The sequence below is a fragment of the Chiloscyllium punctatum genome, chromosome 32 (assembly GCF_047496795.1).
Source record: "Chiloscyllium punctatum isolate Juve2018m chromosome 32, sChiPun1.3, whole genome shotgun sequence".
Taxonomy (NCBI): domain Eukaryota; kingdom Metazoa; phylum Chordata; class Chondrichthyes; order Orectolobiformes; family Hemiscylliidae; genus Chiloscyllium; species Chiloscyllium punctatum.
Window position 1 is genome coordinate 43,322,874 of NC_092770.1, and position 20,384 is coordinate 43,343,257.

Here is a 20,384-nt window from a genome sequence, read left to right on the forward strand (position 1 = left end):
GGTCGCCACTGATGATGTTACCTCGCCAGGTAGTGAAACATCTGGATAAGACCATAAGACCATAAGACATAGGAGTGGAAGGAAGGCCATTCGGCCCATCGAGTCCACTCCGCCATTCAATCATGGCTGATGGGCACTTCAACTCCACTTACCCGCATTCCCCGAGACAACAAGATATCAAACCTACAGCTCAGCGAGCAAACCTACACCCTAGAAATAGCAAAGTTAAGGTCTGGGCTACATTCTTGAAATGTTTTGGGGAGGTCTGGCCTGGCTCATAACAACATGCCACTGAAATATTGCCTTTTTTATGGTAAGATCTGGCCTGAAATCATGCAAAATGGCGGCGCAACATCAAGGGCCGAAGGGCCTGTACTGCGCTGCATTTTTCTATGTCTATGTTCTAAAATGTGACCTCCACAGCACAATCGATTTTAGATAATTGTTGATTACAAATTCATTTATTGGTTTAAGTGACACATGCCACTAAAGTGTGCCTCACATTACTGGCAATGGAGATGCCTGTGTAGCCTGCAAGCAGACTCAGATTTGGTCAAGAAGAATTTAATCATAAATATTACTTCACCGAAAACTCTGTTCAATAGAATGAGTCCATCAAGAGCACTCCTTTTTAATAATTTAGCTTGAGAGAGTTTGGACAGCACGGTGGCTCAGTGGTTAGCACTGCTGCCTCACAGCACCAGGGTCCTGGATTCGATTCCCGCCTGTCTGTGTGGAGTTTGCACATTTTCAGTGTGTCTGTGTGGGTTTCCTCTGGGTGCTCCGGTTTCCTCCCACAGTCCAAAATGTTCAAGTCAGGTGAATTGGCCATGCTAAATTGCCCACAGTGTTAGGTACGTTAGTCAGAGGTAAATATAGGGTAGGGGAATGGGTTTGGGTGGGTTTCTCTTCGGAGAGGTGGTGTGGACTTGTTGGGCCAAAGGGCCTGTTTCCTCACTGTAGAGGATCTGATCTCAAGCAGGATTTTTTTTCTGAATATTTATCTTTTATGGTGATTCTTGGAACAGAGAGCCAATGTGATAACAGGTTGCAAGCACATGAAGGAACAGCTTTATTTCCAGCTCTACTCCACAAAGCAGGATTTGCTGAACATGTTTATTTACACGGCATTTTGTGCACCATTTTGATGGAGTAGGACTGGATGGATCGATTGGAGTAGGACCTGGAGACCATCCTTGTAGGGTATAGACGTGTAAAAAGACTGCACCTCCATAGTGAAGAGAAAGTGCTGTGGACTGGGGAACTCCAAGTTGCTGAATATATGAAGGGCGTGGTTGGTGTCACAGGTGTAGGTGCGAAGTGCTTGATGTAAGGGGGAGAGGATGGAATCGAGGTAGGATGAGAAGAAGTCAGTGGGACAGGAGCGTGTTGAGACAATGGGTTGGCCAGGGTTGTTGGGCTTGTGGACCTTGGGGCGCAGGTCGTACCGGGCAGTGTGGGGCTGGGGGACTATGAGTTTGGAGGCAGTGGAAGGGAGACCACCAGAGGCAATGAGGGCATTAATGGCGTCTTGGATTTGGGGCTGATGGGTTGTAGTGGGTTTGTGGGCAAAGGGGAGGTAGGACATGGTATCAGAGAGTTGGCGTTCAGCCTCTGCGATACAGAGGTCAGTCGTCCAGACTACCACCACTCACCTTTGTCAGTGGGTTTGATAGCGAACCATGGGTTGGTGTGGAATGAATGGAATGCTGCACGTTTGATGGGGGTGACGTTGGAGTGGGTGAGGGAGTTGGAGAAATTGAGGCACAGAATGTCACCTTGGCAATCCGCAATGAAGGGTTCTATGGCAGGTACAAGGCCTTCAGTTAGTGACCAAGTGGAGGAGGAAGGTTGCAGGCAGGAGAAGGGGTCTTCCGAGGGAGGTTGGGAATTTTTGTCAAAGAAGGTGGCAAGGTGGCAGAGGCGGTGGAATAAGAGCTCCATAGTGTGGCCGATATCGAATTCGTTGAGTTGGGAGCAGAGGGGTACGAATGTGAACCCTTTCCTGAGGACAGACCATTCGGCCTCAGAGTGTTCGAGGTCAGGGGGGGATAGTGAATATGTGGCAGGGCTCAGGAGTGGGGTTTAGGGGACACCATACCTGTTCAGCACTATTGTATTTTTAGGCCTCAATCTTTCAGGTTTGTAGAACTAGGATAATCTAATATTCAAACTCAATTTATATGAATAGGATTTTTAAGAACTAAGCAGGAGATAGCTTGGCACTTTATGATAGATGTTAAAAGAAAGGAATATAGAGCAGTGCTATTCAGAGTTTTCATTGTGCCATGGTAATACTCACTGTTACATCTAACTTTTCCAAGGCAAACAGCTGATGATCCACTTGAACAGACCACAAAAGTTTGTCGGACCCATCCATCAGCTTCAGGGTACCTGTGCAAACAGATAGTAAACAGAACTTTACTCAATCGTCTTGATCAATAAGACTCCAATTAGCTATGTATTGAACCTTTGGTGAAAAAAGGAAGCTTCAAGAAACCAATAGAAAGAAAGGAAATATTTTCACAACCTTAAAAATAAAACCAATGTTCTTCTGTTAGTGTCAGGTGGCATATATAGATTTCAATTTAACCTTCCCAATAACATTTTTCAATAGGATAACTGAGTTACAGCATTTTCATTATTTTAGTACAATTACTTTATTGCAGGATTCCAGACTTTTTTTTTGAAATTTAATTCATGGGTTCTAACAATATTTATTTAACCATTAGCATCAGTGAAGTCTAATTCATGGAATCTCCTGTTTTGTAAATTTAAGGGCTCTAGGAATACCTTCTAGCCTATCCATGTGTTATTGTTTAAATAACTAAATTGTTCAGATTAGATTAGATTCCCTACAGTGTGGAAACAGCTCGTCAGCCCAACAAGTCCACACCGACCCTCCGAAGAGTAACCCACCCAGATTCATTTCCCTACATTTACCCCTGACTAAGGCACCTAACACAATGGGCAATTTAGCATGGCTCTTACAACACGGGGTAAACACCTCTGCTCATTTAATCCAGCAACACAGAAAAGAATTACCCCGTGCTGTAATCTATTAAAAGTCGAAAGGCAAAGAACTATCTCCAAAGTCACTTCGTAAAGTAAAAATTACCAACTTTCTAAAAAAAGTCTAACAGACAATAATTAACAAACAACTATTTACAACTCCATTCTCTCAACCTAACTTTTACCTTCCCCTCTACAATAATGGTCTGATAAAAAAAAATCCTGATTATGATTCACAAAGAAAAAAATCATGTTTCAAAACTAGTCAGCTTAGTCAAGGGTCCTCTGTAGAATTTCCTCAGTGTTCTTTTCTTCTTCTTAGGGATTCTGATTCACAGGTCTTTGATAGATAAAGGTACCTTTAAGAGAGCAGTTCTGTGGGCAGTCTGTATCGTTCTGTTTTTGCCACTTTGGGTAACTGTTCAAAATGTCTGAAATTTATATCCCAAAACATTGGATCATTTCATTGGCTTTAACATTGTCAAAATACTAAATTCAAACTTGATTGGAGTTTGGTAACTTGGGGCAGAATTTAAACTGATTGGCCGGATTTGAATTTGCTTTTGTATCCTGGCAACATAGCTCTTAGCTGTTTCGACCAATGTTACATTGTTATCTTGTTCTGGACTCTCTGTGCTTCTCTAAGTCCTTGCTAGCTTTTCAACTCTTTTAAAAAGGTATAGTTCACCCACATCTTCATGATAATGGTCAATTCACCTGACCTGCACATCTTTTGGAATGTAGGAGGAAACTAGACCACCCAGATGAAAGCCACACAGACACTGGGTAAATGTGCAACCTCCACAGAGACAGTCGCCCAAGGCGGTGATTGAACCCGGGTCCCTGGCGCTGAGAAACAGCAGTGCTAACCACTGAGCCACTGTGCTGCCTATTCTAAAATGGTCAATCAGTCACAATTGATTTGGAACTTGTCCTGAAGTAAAAAGTATATTTATTGCACACACCATTATCATTTGCAAAATATTATGCCATGGGTGAGTCAGGTCTTTACTGGTCCCATTCCAAAATTTGCTGTGAACTTCTGAAAAGCTTTGCAACTAAGCCTTGTCAAATCAATGGCAAAAACTGATTAGCAATGATCAATGTAGCAACATAGACGAAACTAAAATGGCAATGGTGATCTTGCAGAAAAGTGATTTAATGCTTTAAGAATGATTTTCCTTCAGAAAAGTATAACGCTTTGAGGTTTGTTGATTTATTTACTTGATGGAAAAATAATTTTCATTTAAACATACTTGCTGGCTAGCATGATTCTATTTAAATGGAAATGAATTTTTGAAAATTATTTAATGTTTGGATAAATTTAATAACCTCTAACCTGAAAGCATCAATCACTAATTTTCACATAAAGTGTCAATACAAATTTTTTTTGGAATTCTCCTCGATACATTTAATTCTACATCAACTGTATAATACATTATTAACAATTTTGTTGAGGAAATAAATATAAAATTCATCTATTTAAAAAATTAAGATGACTTAGTGAGCACACTACACCCACTCCTGCATTTCCTCTTCAAAACACAGAATATGTGTTTTAAAATTAAAAATGGTCATCAACATTTGAAACGTCGGCAATTTGCAAACCATAAATTGGTTCAAGTATCTGCAGTGATGCGTACTGGTTACACTACACCTGAAAATACCTTGAAAAAACAGAATAAACAACCTGACAGATTTGTGACAAATTCTTGAAACAAAACTCAGCTCAAGTATACACATTTATAAACCAGAAAGAGAAAAGAAAATGAACAATGTGATACTGTTCAAGTGACTGAAATTGGAATTGATGATAAATATTTGTCAATTACCATTGGCTGCATACTTTTGAAACATCATAGCCCTAGCTGTGGCCTACTCAAAGTGCAACTCTCCAATAAATTACAGCATGAAATCATCCCTGAAGTTATGACACACCCAATAATCTAAAGAGATCAAAACCAAATGCATACTATTGCATCAAATTACTGAACAACATATTCTTCAATTTAAAACAGCCACAGGTGAGTTATGTGACATGAAAAAGATCTTGTTCCTGGAAAGAAATCTAATTTCTACATATTATAGGGGCTGCAGATTTTCAACCCCAACGCTATTTTCAAATGTTGGTTCATACAACTGCTGACAATAGTCTACTTAAGATAATCAGTCAAGCTTGTAACCAGTGTCCCTGTTTTCTTCTATCTGTGGCAATGACTTCTAAATTCATAAGTCAATGCTGTGAATGGTGTCAGCACGTCAACTGCCACGTGCAGACCCACAGAGTTGTTACAAGTGCAGCTTAGAGAGAACGTTGCTTGTAATGTGTATCATTTACACTCAGTAAAAGTAAGCATATGTCGGAATCTGATCTCTGCAAACAAAACAAATATGTTCAAGCTTTGTGCCTTTTTTTTGAATTCACAGGAGCTTGGAGAATCTTTAAATCCTTGCTACATTGCCCACACCAATACTTTGATGAATCAAAGACAAATTTTCAAGCAATCCATACTTTATTTTTCATGTTGTGTAGATTAATGTGATTATTTGAAAATTGTCAGTTTTTTTTCCTTTTGTCCCAGTGAGTGCTAGATGAAGTGTTTCAGAAATTTGTCTCTGATTTCAGCCTACTGCAATGAACTCAAAAGTCTGCTTTTACAATTTATCGTTGTACAATTCATCCTTAAAATGAAGAGTGAGTGTTATTTGGCAAGAAGAATAGAGACATGGACTATTTTCTAAATGGGGAGAAAATTCATAAGATCTGAAGTGCACATAGACTTGGGAGTTTAGTCCAGGACTCTCTCAAGGTAAATTTGCAGGTTGAGTCAGTAGTTAGGAAGACAAATGCAAGGACTGCATTTATTTTGAAAGGACCTGAATATAAAAGTAGGGATGTACTTCTGAGGCTCTATAAGACTCTGGTCAGGCCACATTTGGAGAGCAGTTTTAAACCCCATATCTCAGGAAGGATGGACTGGCCGTGGAGCAGATTCAGAGAAGGTTCACAAGAATGGTCCGAGGAATGAAAAGCTTGGCATATGAGGAACGTCTGAGGACTCGGAGTCTATACTTGGAGTTTAGAAGGATATGGGGAGATCTAATGGAAACTTACAGAATACTGAATGGCCTGGACAGAATGGATGTTGGGAAGATGTTTCCATTAGTAGGAGAGACTAGGACCTGAGAGCACAGCCTTAGAGTAAAGGAAAGATCACTTAGAACAGAGATAAGGAGAAGCTTCTTCAGCCAGAGAGTGGTGAATCTCTGGAATTCACTGCCACAGAAGGCCATAGAGGACAGGTCATTGAATATATTTAAGACTGAGATAGATTGGTTCTTGAATATCAAGGGATCAAAGGTTACAGGGAGAAAGCAGGAGAAAGGGGTTGAGAAACTTATCAGCCATGATTGAATGGCAGAGCAGACTCTATGGACGGAATGGCCTATTTCTGCCCCTGTGTCTTATGGTCTTATTCTGGAGTTAGGCAATGGCAGCTTCCAGGAACAAGCATTAATTGATGTTCAGATTGCAGATGTTCTGGAGCCCAGGGCGAGTACTGATGCAGTTCTTGTTGGCAACAAGAAGTTGATCGGCCTATGGACTAGTGACAATTATTGATGACAGAGGCCTTTTGCTTGCCAAAAATGGAGTATGGTTGCCAGGTGACTGAGCAGCAAAGCTCCAGAAATGCAAAGAAATAGAGAAAATGAAGTGGACAGATATTCTCCCAGCCCAGAAGTTTTGTGTTCTCTGCAATCAAAAACTCAGTTTAACGCTCAAGAAAACCAGATTCCTTTGCTGCAGCAGTTACTCTGGTTTTTGAATTAAAAATCAGAGACATTTTCGAAGTGAATCAGTAAATCTACTTCTTAAACTAACAGAAACATCCAGAGATAGACATCCGATTAACTGGGGGTCTGGCCAACCAATACAAGAAGACTCAGTTGTGATCTTTGCTTCCTGGTTCCAGTGTTGACTTTCCAGTTTTCTTACCTCTAGCAGTAGTCTATGTTTCCTATTTGTTTGGGTGGGTGTGTCTGAGAGTGTGTGCACGCACGTGTGAGTGCATGCATGTGAGTGTACGGTAAAGTAAGGTAAAATTGGGGTAGTGTGTGTGCTTAAAAAGAAAACTAAACTTTGTTCTGACTTCAGGAGTAGCAGGGTTTGATTTACAGCACACCATCCCAGTGAATCATAACACCTTGATACCATCAGTTAAATGCTGCCTTGATCTGAAGGGCAGTGTCATTTCTGAAAATCAGCTCTTATGTACATATGTGGACAAAGTCTGTAATGAAATTGGGAGCAGACTGATCCTGATGGAATAAAATGAGCTTTGGTGAGCATGTTAATGTTGCTTAAGTTTACCCAACATCACAGACAATGCCAACTTGCGTTACTTTGCTAATAGAGTATATTGATTGATGGAGCAGTAACTAGCTAGATCATATTTGTTTTACCTTTAAGTATCTTGGCAATTTTCCATATTTCAGATCAATGACAGTATTATAATGTTATTGGAACAGTTTGATTGTGGCAAGTTAGACTTAGAACATGTATTCAGTAAAATAACCAGAGCACTGTCAGGCCAAAGTTACCACCGTGCTTTTAATCTCATGCACTTCTGTGGCAGCTGTCATTTTAATTCTTTAACACCGAAACTCAAATACTGGAGACATACAACAAGAATGTAAGTAATCACTTAGATTTGTTTCTAGGCACTGTGACGATAGCACATTCATGGTGGCTCTGTCCTTTTATTTTCATTTTGATCACTTGAATCATGCCTAATGCAAAGTAGCAATTACTGAACATAAAGTGGGATATATTCTGCTTTTAGCTTTTCTCGTCACCATAACACATCATGTCTGTACAGGTTGATTAGAAACATCTATAAACACAACAATCTTTCTTCTATTTAAAAGATATGGCACATCATCACCTATGTAATTATTGTTCTGTTGGCTCCCGACTACAAAAGAGGTAATTGAACTAATTGAGATGCATAAATTGAGCAATAAATTACAGCCCATAATATTAGTGTTCATATGAAAGAAGAGAACTGTGCAAAGCCAGGAAGTGATCAACCAAACAGCTCATTGATGTAGGAGGACAATGTCAAAATAAGCTTGCAGCCTGCTGTGTCATCTGAGAAAGGAGCTTACTCCTGCTGTTGTAACACCTCTAATTATCCAAAAGCTATACAAGCAGACTTTGGTTCACATGGTGAAAAAAAAGCTTTTAAAAAAGTTAAAAATATATCAGCAATTAGCCACAACTGTACACACAAAGACAGACTTCAGGGCTTCAATGTGTTACTTGAACTGAAATATGTAAGTAGGAATAACTTTATAATTTAACAAACTATAAGGTAAAGTAAAACTGAATTATTAAAATTTACTTTCTATAGACAATACTCTTAATTAAAAAAACTCAAACTTCCAGTTTTTATTGCAAAATAAAGATATGCAATTCTTAAAAGTCCTGAAATTTGCACAAGTCCAAAATATGCATAAATATAGATACCCAATGACATCTGAATTCCCAATTCAATCTCCTCTTAAGGATTCAAGTTACTATTTGTATTCCTTCAAGTACTGATTTGGATTTTAGCAATTCTTCTGTTCCCAGAACACTTTTGAATACTATACACCTTTGCTGTCTGAAGTTTAAGTGCTAAAACTTGATTTGTAAGATCTCAGTCTTCATCTCCATTATTCATTGGTTAGACTCTGCCAGCAGGTGCTTCTAGGGGGCAGGAAATATATAAAAATTGCAGAGTCCTGTAATGTTATTTTTAGCAGTGCAAACTTCCCTGAATAGAGGCTGGGTAGACATCATTAATTATTTTATCAGAATTGACAGAATATACTAGAAACACAATTAAGTCCAGAACTTGGCCATAAATAAATTAGAAAACACTTGAATATGTAAGTTATCCTCATTTTTCCACCACTGATTATCGCCATTCTTTAAAAAAAAATTAGTAATTGATGGCTCCCTCATGCAAGAGCAAACCAGAATTTGGAATGATTCCTATAGCAATAATTAGCATGAGTATTTTACAATAAGCCAATGAAACACCAGATAGCCATTGAGATAGTTGATGCATTGATTTTAATTTTCCAAAACCCATTAACTTTGTGGACAGTTACTTTAGATTGGAAAACAGCTAATGTAACTCCTTAATTTAAAAAGGGAGAGAGGCAGAAAGCAGGAATCTACAGGCCAGTTAGCTTAACATCAGTCAGAGGGAAAATTTTAGAAGCTATTATTAAACTTGTTTTAACAGTGCATTTGGATAAGCCAAAATGGCTCTGTCAAAGGGAAATGATGTTTAAGTAATCATAAATCTAAGTGATTGTTGTACGTCTCCAGTGTTTGAATTTCTATGTCAAAAAAGTAAAATGACAGCTCCCACCTCCGATGGCTTTGGTGATTGTCAGTAAGGTCAATGCAGGCAAAATACACTTGACATCCATCAATTCTGAGAATTTTAAAAACAAATTAATATTAAATCAGGTTTTAAATATTAGGTTTTAAAGCAAATAAATAATAGAAATATATAAAACTAATATAAAATTAACAATTCCAATGGAGTTTGTTGAACGTGATGTGGATAAAGGCTGTATTGTACTTAGATTTCAAGAAGGCATTTAATAAGTTGTGACATCAAACGTTATTGTGAAAATTAAAAGCTCATGGTGTTGGGGATAACATTTTATATAAAAGATTGACTGGCTAACAGGAAGCAGAAAGTAGGGACAGATTAGTCTTTTTCAGGCTAGCAGGACGTCGTGGCTGTGGGCATATTCGCCAAGCTGGGAAGTCAATTTGCAGACATTTTGTCCTCTGTCGAGGTGACATCTTCTGTGCTTTGGACCCTCCTGTGAAGCTCTGCTGTACCGTCTCTTCTGGAATTTATTCGGTTCCGTTTCTGCTGCTTCCAGTTACTGGTTCCGGTTTTTCATTGTATTGGCCAGTATATTGGGTCTAGGTCAATGTGCTTGTTGATGGACTCCATTGCGTAGTGCCACGTATCCAGAAATTCTCTGGCTGTCCTATGTTTAGCTTATCCTACAATTATTGTGTTGTCCAAGTCAAATTTTCGGTCCTTATCACATGTGTATGGCTACTAGGGACAGCTGGTCGTGGATGGGGATTGCTAGTTGTCCAACTGTTTACCCTAGTGTTGCACGTGATGGGTACAGGGTCTTTTGTCCTGGCGAGTTGTTGTCTGAGCATGCCTGTTGGTTCACGGGCTGTCATAAACCTGAGTGGTCGGAGAAGGCGGACTGTCAGTTCAGAGACGTTTTTTATGTAAGGTAGCCTGGCTAGTGAGTTAGGTCATGGCATGTCCTCGTCACGGTGTTTGTTTGTTAGGCATCCGCACATGAAACTGTCTGTAGAGGTGTTCTTCTTCCCTTTGTACGTTGGGACTGCTGCAGTGTATTGTAGCCCTTTTGAACATGGTCCTAATGCAGCTTCTCTTGTGTATGTTTGGGTGGCTGCTGTTGTAATTCAGGACCTGGTTGGTGTGTGGGGCTTTCCTGTACACTTTTATGGTGCATTTACTGTACTGCGTTCTTTGTACCATCACATGTAGGAATGGGAGTCGAGTATTGGTTTCCTCCTCTCTCATAAATCTGAACCCTGTGAGCATGGTGTTGATAATCCAGTGTTCTCAATTTCTGTTCTCTTAAATGATAACAAAAATGTTGTTTACATATCTGATTCAAAGTTTGGGGTTGGATTTGTGGCAGGATGTGTGGGAGGACTGTTTGTTCCAACCTTTACATCAGTGCTTCTGCTATGAGCCCAGAGATAGGTGAGCCCATTGATCTGTTCATATATTTGGCTGTTGAATGTGAAGTGTCAAGCAGAGGTCTAGTAGGTTCAGCATGCCAAATGTGACCTTCACCAGTTTCCTCATTCCCTCCCCCCCCCCACCTTATTCCAGTTCCAACCTTCCAGCTCAGCACTGTCCTCATGACCTGTCCATCTCCCTTCCCACCTATCCGCTCCACCCTCCCCTCTGACTTATCACCTCCATCCCCACTCCCTTTCACCTATTGTACTCTTTGCTATCTTCTCCCCAGCTCCACTACCTGCACCCCCATCCCCTCATCTCTCCACGCTGGAGGCTCCCTGTCTCCATTCATGATGAAGGGCTTTTGCCCAAAACGTCAATTTTCCTGCTCCTCAGATGTTGCCTGACCTCCTGTGCTTTTCCAGCACCACTCCAATCTAAACTCTGGTTTCCAGCATCTGCAATCCTCACTTTTGCCCAAATTTGACCTGACAGCAAGTACCAAATTTTCAAGGAACCATAAATCCCACGAACCTCAAGGGAAACGAGTTCTTGTCACAGCTCTTAAAGCAACAGGGATTAGCATATCGCCCAACGCAGACATGCGGTAATTTGAGTGCCGGTGGCATTTTTCACAAGGAAAATCGTGATTTGATCCTTCTGCGCTTTATGTCCCGACACCTACTTTTCCACGGTGGATGCAAGTGTTTTATCTGGCAGTGCGAGTCAGAACAATCCACTTTAATCTACATTGTACAATTGCTCAGGTTCATGCGAACCATCATTCGTGAAGGAAAGTAGTTTCAATCTGTAGTCTTCCACGGTGCTGTCATCAACAGACTTCTGCTCCCAAGAACGGTGAGCTGCCGAATGCCATGACTATGTTTGAAGCGCTGTAACCAGCCCAATGATACTGGTGAGTCTGATCACAGTGTGTGAAGGCGCTCATGGAAACTGGCAGCTTTTCCCCCCAGTATCATCAGGCCAGATACAGGAATTCCCTTTTCACACTGCTGTGAAAACCACAAAAACACAGTTGCACATCCTTTGCTGGCTTCGTAATTTTCTTTTTACAGCATTTGCAGTGTCACTTAGGCTGATGAATTTCTCAATTGCTGGTCTTGCTTTCTTGATGTCAGACACTATCGCTATTCCAATGTTGCACTCCTGTGTAATCCTCGATGCCTTTTCACCACGATCCAGGGGCTGTAAAATCTCACTCTTCTGTTCAATTGTCACTGTGATGTGTTTTCTCTTCACAAACTTGGTAATTACGTACAACAAACTCGATCAGTTACACCAGATACGAACTCAGAAAAAGTTGTAGAAGGAATGAAGACACCACTGACTTTGTCATTCATTTTAAAATCCTTCAACGTGTCAGTCATTTTCATGTGTTAAAATTCTTTCAATACTACGGCAATTGACTGACTAAGATTGTTGGACCAGTGTCATTAACATCTTATTTGCTGCAACGTTTGCACACAATTTTTTGTGCGAGTACCCCCCCCCGCCCTCCCTGATTTCCTCAGTTAAACTAAAAACCCAATCGTTGCACCATTGTTGGTTAAAATTATGTTAACACTGAGACAATTGACTGATTGAGATTGTTAACACCTCTTTTAGGCAACGTTTGCAGATCTTCTTCAGTGCAGGCAACCTTCATTTGCCCTGTGCTGCTAACAAAAGACGTGATGGCAAAACCATTGTTTGTTGTAACGGTTTCACAGGACCATCAGATTTCATTCGAATAATTCAATTTTCGGATAGTTGGTACTCTGATAGAGTTTCCACTATAAATGATTCAGATACAGAGACCGAAAGTGTGAAAGCTAAATTTGATGACAAAAAAGATGGCTGGAAAGTGAGTTATCAGAAGACGTAAGCAGCATACATAGGGATATAAATAAGTTAAATGCATGGGCAAAGATCTGGAAAATGGAGTATAATGCGAGAAAATGTGAAATAATCTAAATAGTGAGGGGCTGCAGAGCTCAGACTCTCAGATGTGGGTGTCCTAATACATGAATGGCAGAAGGTTAGTAGGGGAGTATAGCAAGTAATCAGGAAAGCTAATAAAATGCTATGGTTTATTGTAAGGGGAATTGAATGTAAAAGTATTCAGTTATACATGGCATTAGTGAGACTGCATTTGGAGCGTTGCAAACAGTATTAGTCACCAGAAGGATGTTAAGTGTTGGAAGCAGTACTAGATTAATACCTGGAGTGAGCAGAATGCCTTATAAGACAAGGTTTTGAAACACAAGATTCACAGGGATCTTGACAAGGTGGATGGTTCCTCTTGAGGGGTTGTCTTTTAACTCAGAACCAAAAATGTTTCTCTCTCAGAGGGTTGAGTGTTTTTGCAAGATTCGTAGCTCAGGTTGAGCTTTAGGGTGTAGGTTTGCCCGTTGAGCTGTAGGTTTGATAGCCAGACGTTTCATTACCTGGCTAGGTAACATCATCTGTGGCGACCTCCAAGTATCTTCCTCAAAAGATAGTGAATGCTGAATATTTAAATATAGTTAAGGCAGAGGTAGATATATTCTTGATTATCAGGGATATGCAGGAACGTGGATCAGCCGTGATCTTATTGAATGACAGCACAGGCTCAAAGGGCCAACTGGGCTATTTGTACCCTTTATCATATGATGGCTCCCAGTTTAAAACTGAAATAACTTCTGCAAGTATGTCACAGTATAAGGCAGAATGCGTAAGGAGTTGAAAAGAAAATTTGTGAAAAATTATTCATTTTTCACTAACATGCTGGACAATAAGGAAATGCTACAACATGTCACATACTGGCAACTGTAAAATTTAAAACAGCCTTATGAAACTCCAGTTAAAAAACTGAAAGGGACATTTTGAAATCTGCCATTTGTCAGAAGATGATGTCTGAATAATTAAAGGTAACATTACAGTTTTAAATTTCCTCCATAAATATGTTCAGAGGCTTATTTAACATTAGTTGGAAAATTTACCATGAACATCTATCTCATCCACCACCAACAGTTATGATGTACTTCTATTAGGCTCATAATGACAAATACAGCTATGTACACCTGAGGCACATCATGGGCATAGGAAGCAGGATTGACTGCTAGGAGGAATTGATTTATGGAAAATCCTTTGCAGTCTGTATTTATGCATGCAACATCAAACTGAGCTAAAGTGTCTGACCTATAAAAACTCCTGTTTCTACTGTGACACTGCATCTGTTTTTTTAACCAAGGTCAAGGATGCTGTCAAAGCACCTTTTGCCTCTATAAGTTGATATTTCCACCGCCACTCAGTCATACCCTCTTCCAACATCACTTTCAGTGTGTAAGCAAATAGTAGACCTCCACAGCAAGAATAATGCTTGCTGATAGTAAGATCCTGTGCTTGGAGACTTCATGTGGGGAGGCCACTGTGTTGCAGATATCACATAATACTGGGTGACCAGCATGTTCTTCTGCTCTTAAAACCGGTCATAAATGTATAAGAAGGATTTTCAGATTAATAAGTAACTTGTTGAGCTGTGTTATGACAAACCTTCCATGGTCATCAAGTCTTGGGGTGGAACTTGAACCTGGAACTTCTGATCCAGAAATCGGAATATTTGGTTCTCGACTGTTACCCACTTAATCTGTTCTCGTACAATCTTTTTCCTCAATCTTTTTCAGTTCTCCTTATGTTCAGCTTGGTTCTTTACTGAACCTGACATTTACTTTCAGTGTTCTCTCTTGTTTTCAGTTTAACCTCTAAACGTTAGTCAGTCAGGAAGCACTAGCTTTGAATACTCTTCTCTACATGGAAATTCAATCTGCCTGTATATTCATAACTTCCTTCTTTGAATCCCACGATATATATATTTACCTGCCAATCTTTGATTACAAACCACCTAATATAGATTCATTTTCAAAATATTTAAATTAGCTCTCTTCCATTTAATTATTTACATATTTATTTCTTCTTTGTGCCATTCCATAGCTATGCTAAGCCTAATAAATGATTTCCAACTGAAGCATATTCACTTTCCCCAATTCATTCCCTGAACTACATCCAACACAGCCTTTTGTCAGTATACACTGAAAATACACTGATCAAGGGAACACTTAAAAATTTTTTTAGGAATTCATCCCCCTCTTTGCTCTTTACACTTATTTTCTCAGTCATTAGTGGGTTTTTTGAAGAACTCCATTCTCACTGACTTTTGTTTCTTTCTGCAATTGTAAATTTCCTTCATCATCTCCTCTTCACATCTCTGGACAGTACAGAACAATTCTTTTTCAGCACTGTGAATATACCAAACCTGCACATCTTGGGATTATGGCAGGAAAATAGATCACCCAAAGGAAACTAACCCAGACACAGGGAGAATACACAAACTCCATACAGATAGTCACCCAGGGGTGAAATCAAACCGAGGCCCTGGTGCTGTGAGGCAGCAGTGCTAACCATGGTGCCACCATGTTGCCCCAATTTCTCTTGCACTTAATTTTTCAAAATGAATTCAGTCTTTGAAGTACATCATATCTTCCAAGTACCCAAACAGCAGGATTGAAACCCTGTTTGATATCCTGATCGGACAGAAGAAATTAAACATGTGCCTTCCAACTTTTCTGAGCAACTTTCCAATGGAAGATCGTTTAGAACCAACTCAGTTCTGCAAATCTTAGGCAGGCTGAGTTTGGGAGGTCAATAGGAGTGATATGATAACCAGAGGTGGTGGTGGTGGGGAGTGGAGTCAGTTACACAGGAAGTAGATGAGGATTTTTTCCATCCATCATCAAATAAGTCAGAACTGTTTGAAGTCTCCAACTCTCAGGGCCAGAACCTTTTATTTTTGTAAGGCAGTCTAGAGGAGCAGGTGAATTACCCATTGAAACTCCCACAGAGTCAGTGCGTTGGGACTTCTGAGGCGTCCAAGCAATCATTTCCAAGGGTGCAGTTGATCTTTGACCATCCAGAGATCGATAATGCTACCCTTTCTCTATTTTTCCTCATTTACCTTTCCTGAATACATTGCCAATAAGTTTACGAATAGCTCATTTTCCCTCTGTTTAAGCTAAACCTATGTTACTGCAACCAAATCATCAGTGCATGTCTGTGCTTGTGCCTGCAGCTCATCAACCTTAGTTACCACCCTCCATGTTTTTACGAGCTCACTACTGGAGTGAAGCCAAAGTTAGTTAATCAAGGAAATCAGCCAAAACTGGTGTTTCTGTACCTGAGACTGAGCTAACTCAGAAATTATAAATAAAGACAATTCTGTGCACTTTAGCACGGTATGTTGGCAGTTAGGGGAGTAAGGGAAAGATGGGATGGAAGTGTTCCTTGCTTTGCATTTTCCAACTTTTGCACTTTCCAAGAGTTGACTCTTAACACAGGAGAAGAAGCCAGCATTGAGTGGAGTGTCTGATAAGTAACTAAGGTTGACTCTATTCCTAAGGTTTAGGAGCTGGTAGTAAAGGTAATTAAATACATTTAAAAATTAAAAATAAAATCAATCGAATAATTAAGTAGATAATAAATCACATTAAGAATTACAAGACATATGGGTCGCGACAGCATTTCCCCTAATTTTCTTTCTGGCTGCATAGACCTCGAAGGTCCATGTGTGGCCACAACTTCTGGAACCAGATGTCAGTGCTACAATCAACCTGCCAATGTACACAGAACCTTGGAATGACTCTGCACATTCACAGTCAAACAACATAGAAGGATCATTGGCTGTTGCATGTTGGAGCTCTGGGACACCAACAAAACCCATTGCAGCTTGTGCAGCCTCAGCTTAGAGGTTGAGAACTACAGATTGAATTACAGACACTGCAATGCATCAGGGACACTTTATTCCAGTAGGTAGTCACAACCCTTAAATAGGGTTTTCTGATTTGGTCATTGGTCAGAGGTCAGATAAAGGAAGGTGTGACAGGAAGTGAGGCAAGTGAGAGGGTAACAGAACAGAATTGCAGGAAGCATGACCTTTGCAACTCATTTAAGTTTCTTTCAACTTATTTGGCTGAAAATGAAGGCTGCGGGATGGATGAAATCACTGGCAATCACTACCATGGTACAGGAAACCATTCAAGAGCTGGGGAAAAAAATAAATTTGTAAAAGAAACACAAAACATAGCATATTTAGCCCGCTCCACATTCATTATGATAATGGCTGATCATCCAAGTCAATAATCTATTCCTGCTTTTCCCCATATTCAAGATCCTTTTAGCCTCAAGTGCTATATCCAACTTGCTCCTGAAATTAAATGATGTTTTGACCTTGACTGGTTTCTGTGATAGTGAATTCCACAGGTTCACCACTGTCTGGGTGAAGAAATTTCTCCTCCTCTCAGTCAAAAATGGTCTATCCATACCCTTAGCCTGTGCCTCTGGGTTCTACATTCCTGTCATAGGGAACATCCTTCCTGCATTTGCCTGCCTAGTCTTGTTGGACTTTTATAGGTTTCATTGAGGTCATCCTTCATTCTTCTGAACTCTAGCAAATATAATGCTAACTGATTCAACCTCTTTTACATCAGTCATTATTTTTTTTAAAAATCACGCAATACCAGGTTATAGTCCAACAGGTTTATTTGGAAGCACTAGCTTCTGGAGCACTGCTCCTTCATGAGGTAGCTGTGGAACAAGACCATAACGTCTTATGATCCTGCTCCACAGCTACTGGATGAAGGAGCAACGCTCCGAAAGCTAGTACTTCCAAATAAACCTGTTGGACTATAACCTGATATTGCATGATTTTTTTTAACTTTCCACCCCAGTCCAACACCAACACCACCACATATATCAGTCATGCCATCCCAGGAGTCAATATGGTAAAGCTGCGCTACACTCACTCTACAATATTCCAACTGTAGTCTCACCAAGATCCTGTATAAATGCAACTAGACAACTTTGCTTCTGTACTCAAATCATGAAGGTCAATATACCATTTTCCTCTTGACTGCCTGCTCCACCTGCATGTTTACCTTCAAGCAACTAGTATGTGAGGACACCCAAGACTCATTGCATATTCCCCTCGCTCAATTTATAGCCAGACAATAATGCACCTTCCCATTTTGGCTCCCAAAGTGGAGGAACTTACCTATTTATTCACATTATAATACATTTACCATGCATAACCAAATTATACTGCTATTGTCATGTACATTAAACAGTGTGGTGCTCTCTGCAGCAAAAGGCAACAGCCCAGAAAAGCTGCTTGCTCAGTTGCAGGATTTGGGACATCTGTTCAGGGCAGTGGGAAGTGGAGGATCCAGTCACTGTGGTACATATGAGTTCCAAACATAGGCTGAAGTAGTAAGACACTCTGCATAGCTAGTTTAAGACATTAGGAACAAAATTTAGCAGATATTCAAAAGTTCTGGATTATTCCCTGAATCACACGCAAATTAGTATAGGCCAAGTAAATTTAAATAAAATGAATATGTCATTAAAAGACTGATGCAATATAAATGAGTTTCGGTTTGTGGGACAATGGCTATAGTACTGGGAAAAGTAGGGATGATGTACACTGCACCCTTCTCAGGCCAGTAGACCAACAAATAAGACAAAGGAATAGAAGCAGGCCATTTGGCCCAGTTAGTCTACTCCATCAACCAATGAGATCCAGGCTGATCTGACAGCTCCACTTTTCTGCCTTTTCCCCCAAAACCCTTGAATCGCTCTCTCTCTCTCTAATTAAAAATCTGTCTGCCTCACACTTGAATATACTGAGCAATACAGCTTCAGTAGTAAAGAAGTTCCACAAATTCACTATCCTCACAAACAAAATTCCTTATCAGCTTTAAATAAACAACCACTTAAACTGAAATTATGCCCGGTGGTCCTAGACTCTACCACATGGGGATAAACTTCTCCACATCAACTGGGTCAAGTCCCTCGAGAATCTTACATATTTCAATAAGGTCGCATCTCATTCTTCTAAATTTCAACAAGTACACGCCTAATGCATTCAACCTCTCCTCATAAGAAAACTCTTCCAAGCAATCAAGAACCTACTCTGGATTGTTGTCAATACCATTATGTTTCCCTTAAGAGGGTCAAAACTGTTAACAGTATTTTGGGTGTAGTTTGACTATTGCCTTACACAGTTTTAGCAAGTCTTCCCTATTTTTATGCTTATATAAAATAAAGGACAATATTCCACTTGCCTTCCCTCTAACCTGCTGAACTTGTATAAATCTTGAAAAGCTAAGCTACAAGAGGATTTTCGAATCCCTTGCTGCTGCAGCTTTCGACAGTCTTTCTTCACTCACGTAATAGCCAAGTCCTCTATTTATCCTGCCAAAGTGCACAACTTTGCAAGGCATTAAATTTAGCTAAGACAAACCAGGGCAAAATTTACACAGTTAATGCTAGGGCCCTATGGAGTGCTGTCACACCGAGACCTAGGGGTTAAGGTACACATTTCCTTCAAAGTGGCATCACAGTAGACAGGGTAGTGAAGGAAGCATTTGGTATGCTTGCCTTCATTTGTCAGAGCACTGAGTTACAGGAGTTGGGACATCATAATACAGATGTACAAGATATTGGTAAGGCCACATTTGGAGTATTGCATATGATTCTGGTCACCCTGCTATAGGATGTTATTAAACTGGAAAAGGGTGCAAAAACGATTTACAAGAATGTCACTGAGACTGGAAGATTTGAGTTATAAGGATAGGCTGGGATTTTTTTCCCTGGAGTGTAGGAGGCTAAGGGTGGAGACCTTGTAGAAGTTTAGAAAATCATGAGCAGCACAGATAAGATTAACAGCCAAGGTATTTTCCCAGGGTGAGGGAGACCAAAACTTGAGGGCATAGGTTTAAGTTGAGAGGGGCAAGAGTTAAAAGGGACCTGAGGGCATTTTTTCTTTTACACAGAGGGTGGTGTCTATATGGAATGGGCTGCCAGAGTAAGTGGTAAAGGCTGGTACAATCACAACATTTAAGTTATTTGAACAGGCACATGGATAGGAAAGGTTTAGAAGGATATGGGCAAAATACAGGGAAATGGAACTAGTTCAGTTTATGAAACCTAGTCGGCATGGATGAGTTGAGCTTAAGGACCTATTTCTGTGCTGTATGACTGACTCTATATCCTATCTACCAGGATTTTGCCATTCACCTTGCCTGTTTATATACTCCTGCCCACTCTGACCACTTGCCTTCCCACCTACTTTTGCGTATCATTGACTACTATCGCCAAGTTTGCAATTTATTTCAAGTCATATTACATATCGTAACTAATTGTGGTTCCAGTACTGAACCCTGTGGTGCTCCACTCGTTACAAATTGCCATCCTGAAATGCCCTCTTTATCCCAATGAATGAGAAGTGATCTCACTAAAACTTACAAAATACTTAGAGAGATAAACCTTAAAGTATAATTGAAAGTAAGATGTTACCCCTGGTTGGAGAGTCTAGGACCGGTAGCATATTTTAAAAATAAGAGGTACGCCATTTTGGTCAGGGATGAGGCGATTCTTATAAAAACTCAGAGGATTGTGAATCCTTGGAAGTTTTAATCAGAGGGCTTTGGAGGCACAGCCTTTTGAGCAATTTTAAAGGTAGAGTTA

At 40.1% G+C, this 20,384-nt stretch overlaps 1 protein-coding gene across 1 annotated transcript in view; it reads right to left on the minus strand.

Annotated features, from left to right (window-relative positions):
- The window catches only part of itfg2 (integrin alpha FG-GAP repeat containing 2), an 89,427-nt gene that overhangs the window by 35,273 nt on the left and 33,770 nt on the right, over window positions 1-20,384 (minus strand). Inside the window, exon 9 of the mRNA XM_072552200.1 lies at window positions 2,303-2,394. Within this exon, the coding sequence (XP_072408301.1) occupies window positions 2,303-2,394 (92 nt within the window). The remainder of the gene's footprint in view (window positions 1-2,302; window positions 2,395-20,384) is intronic.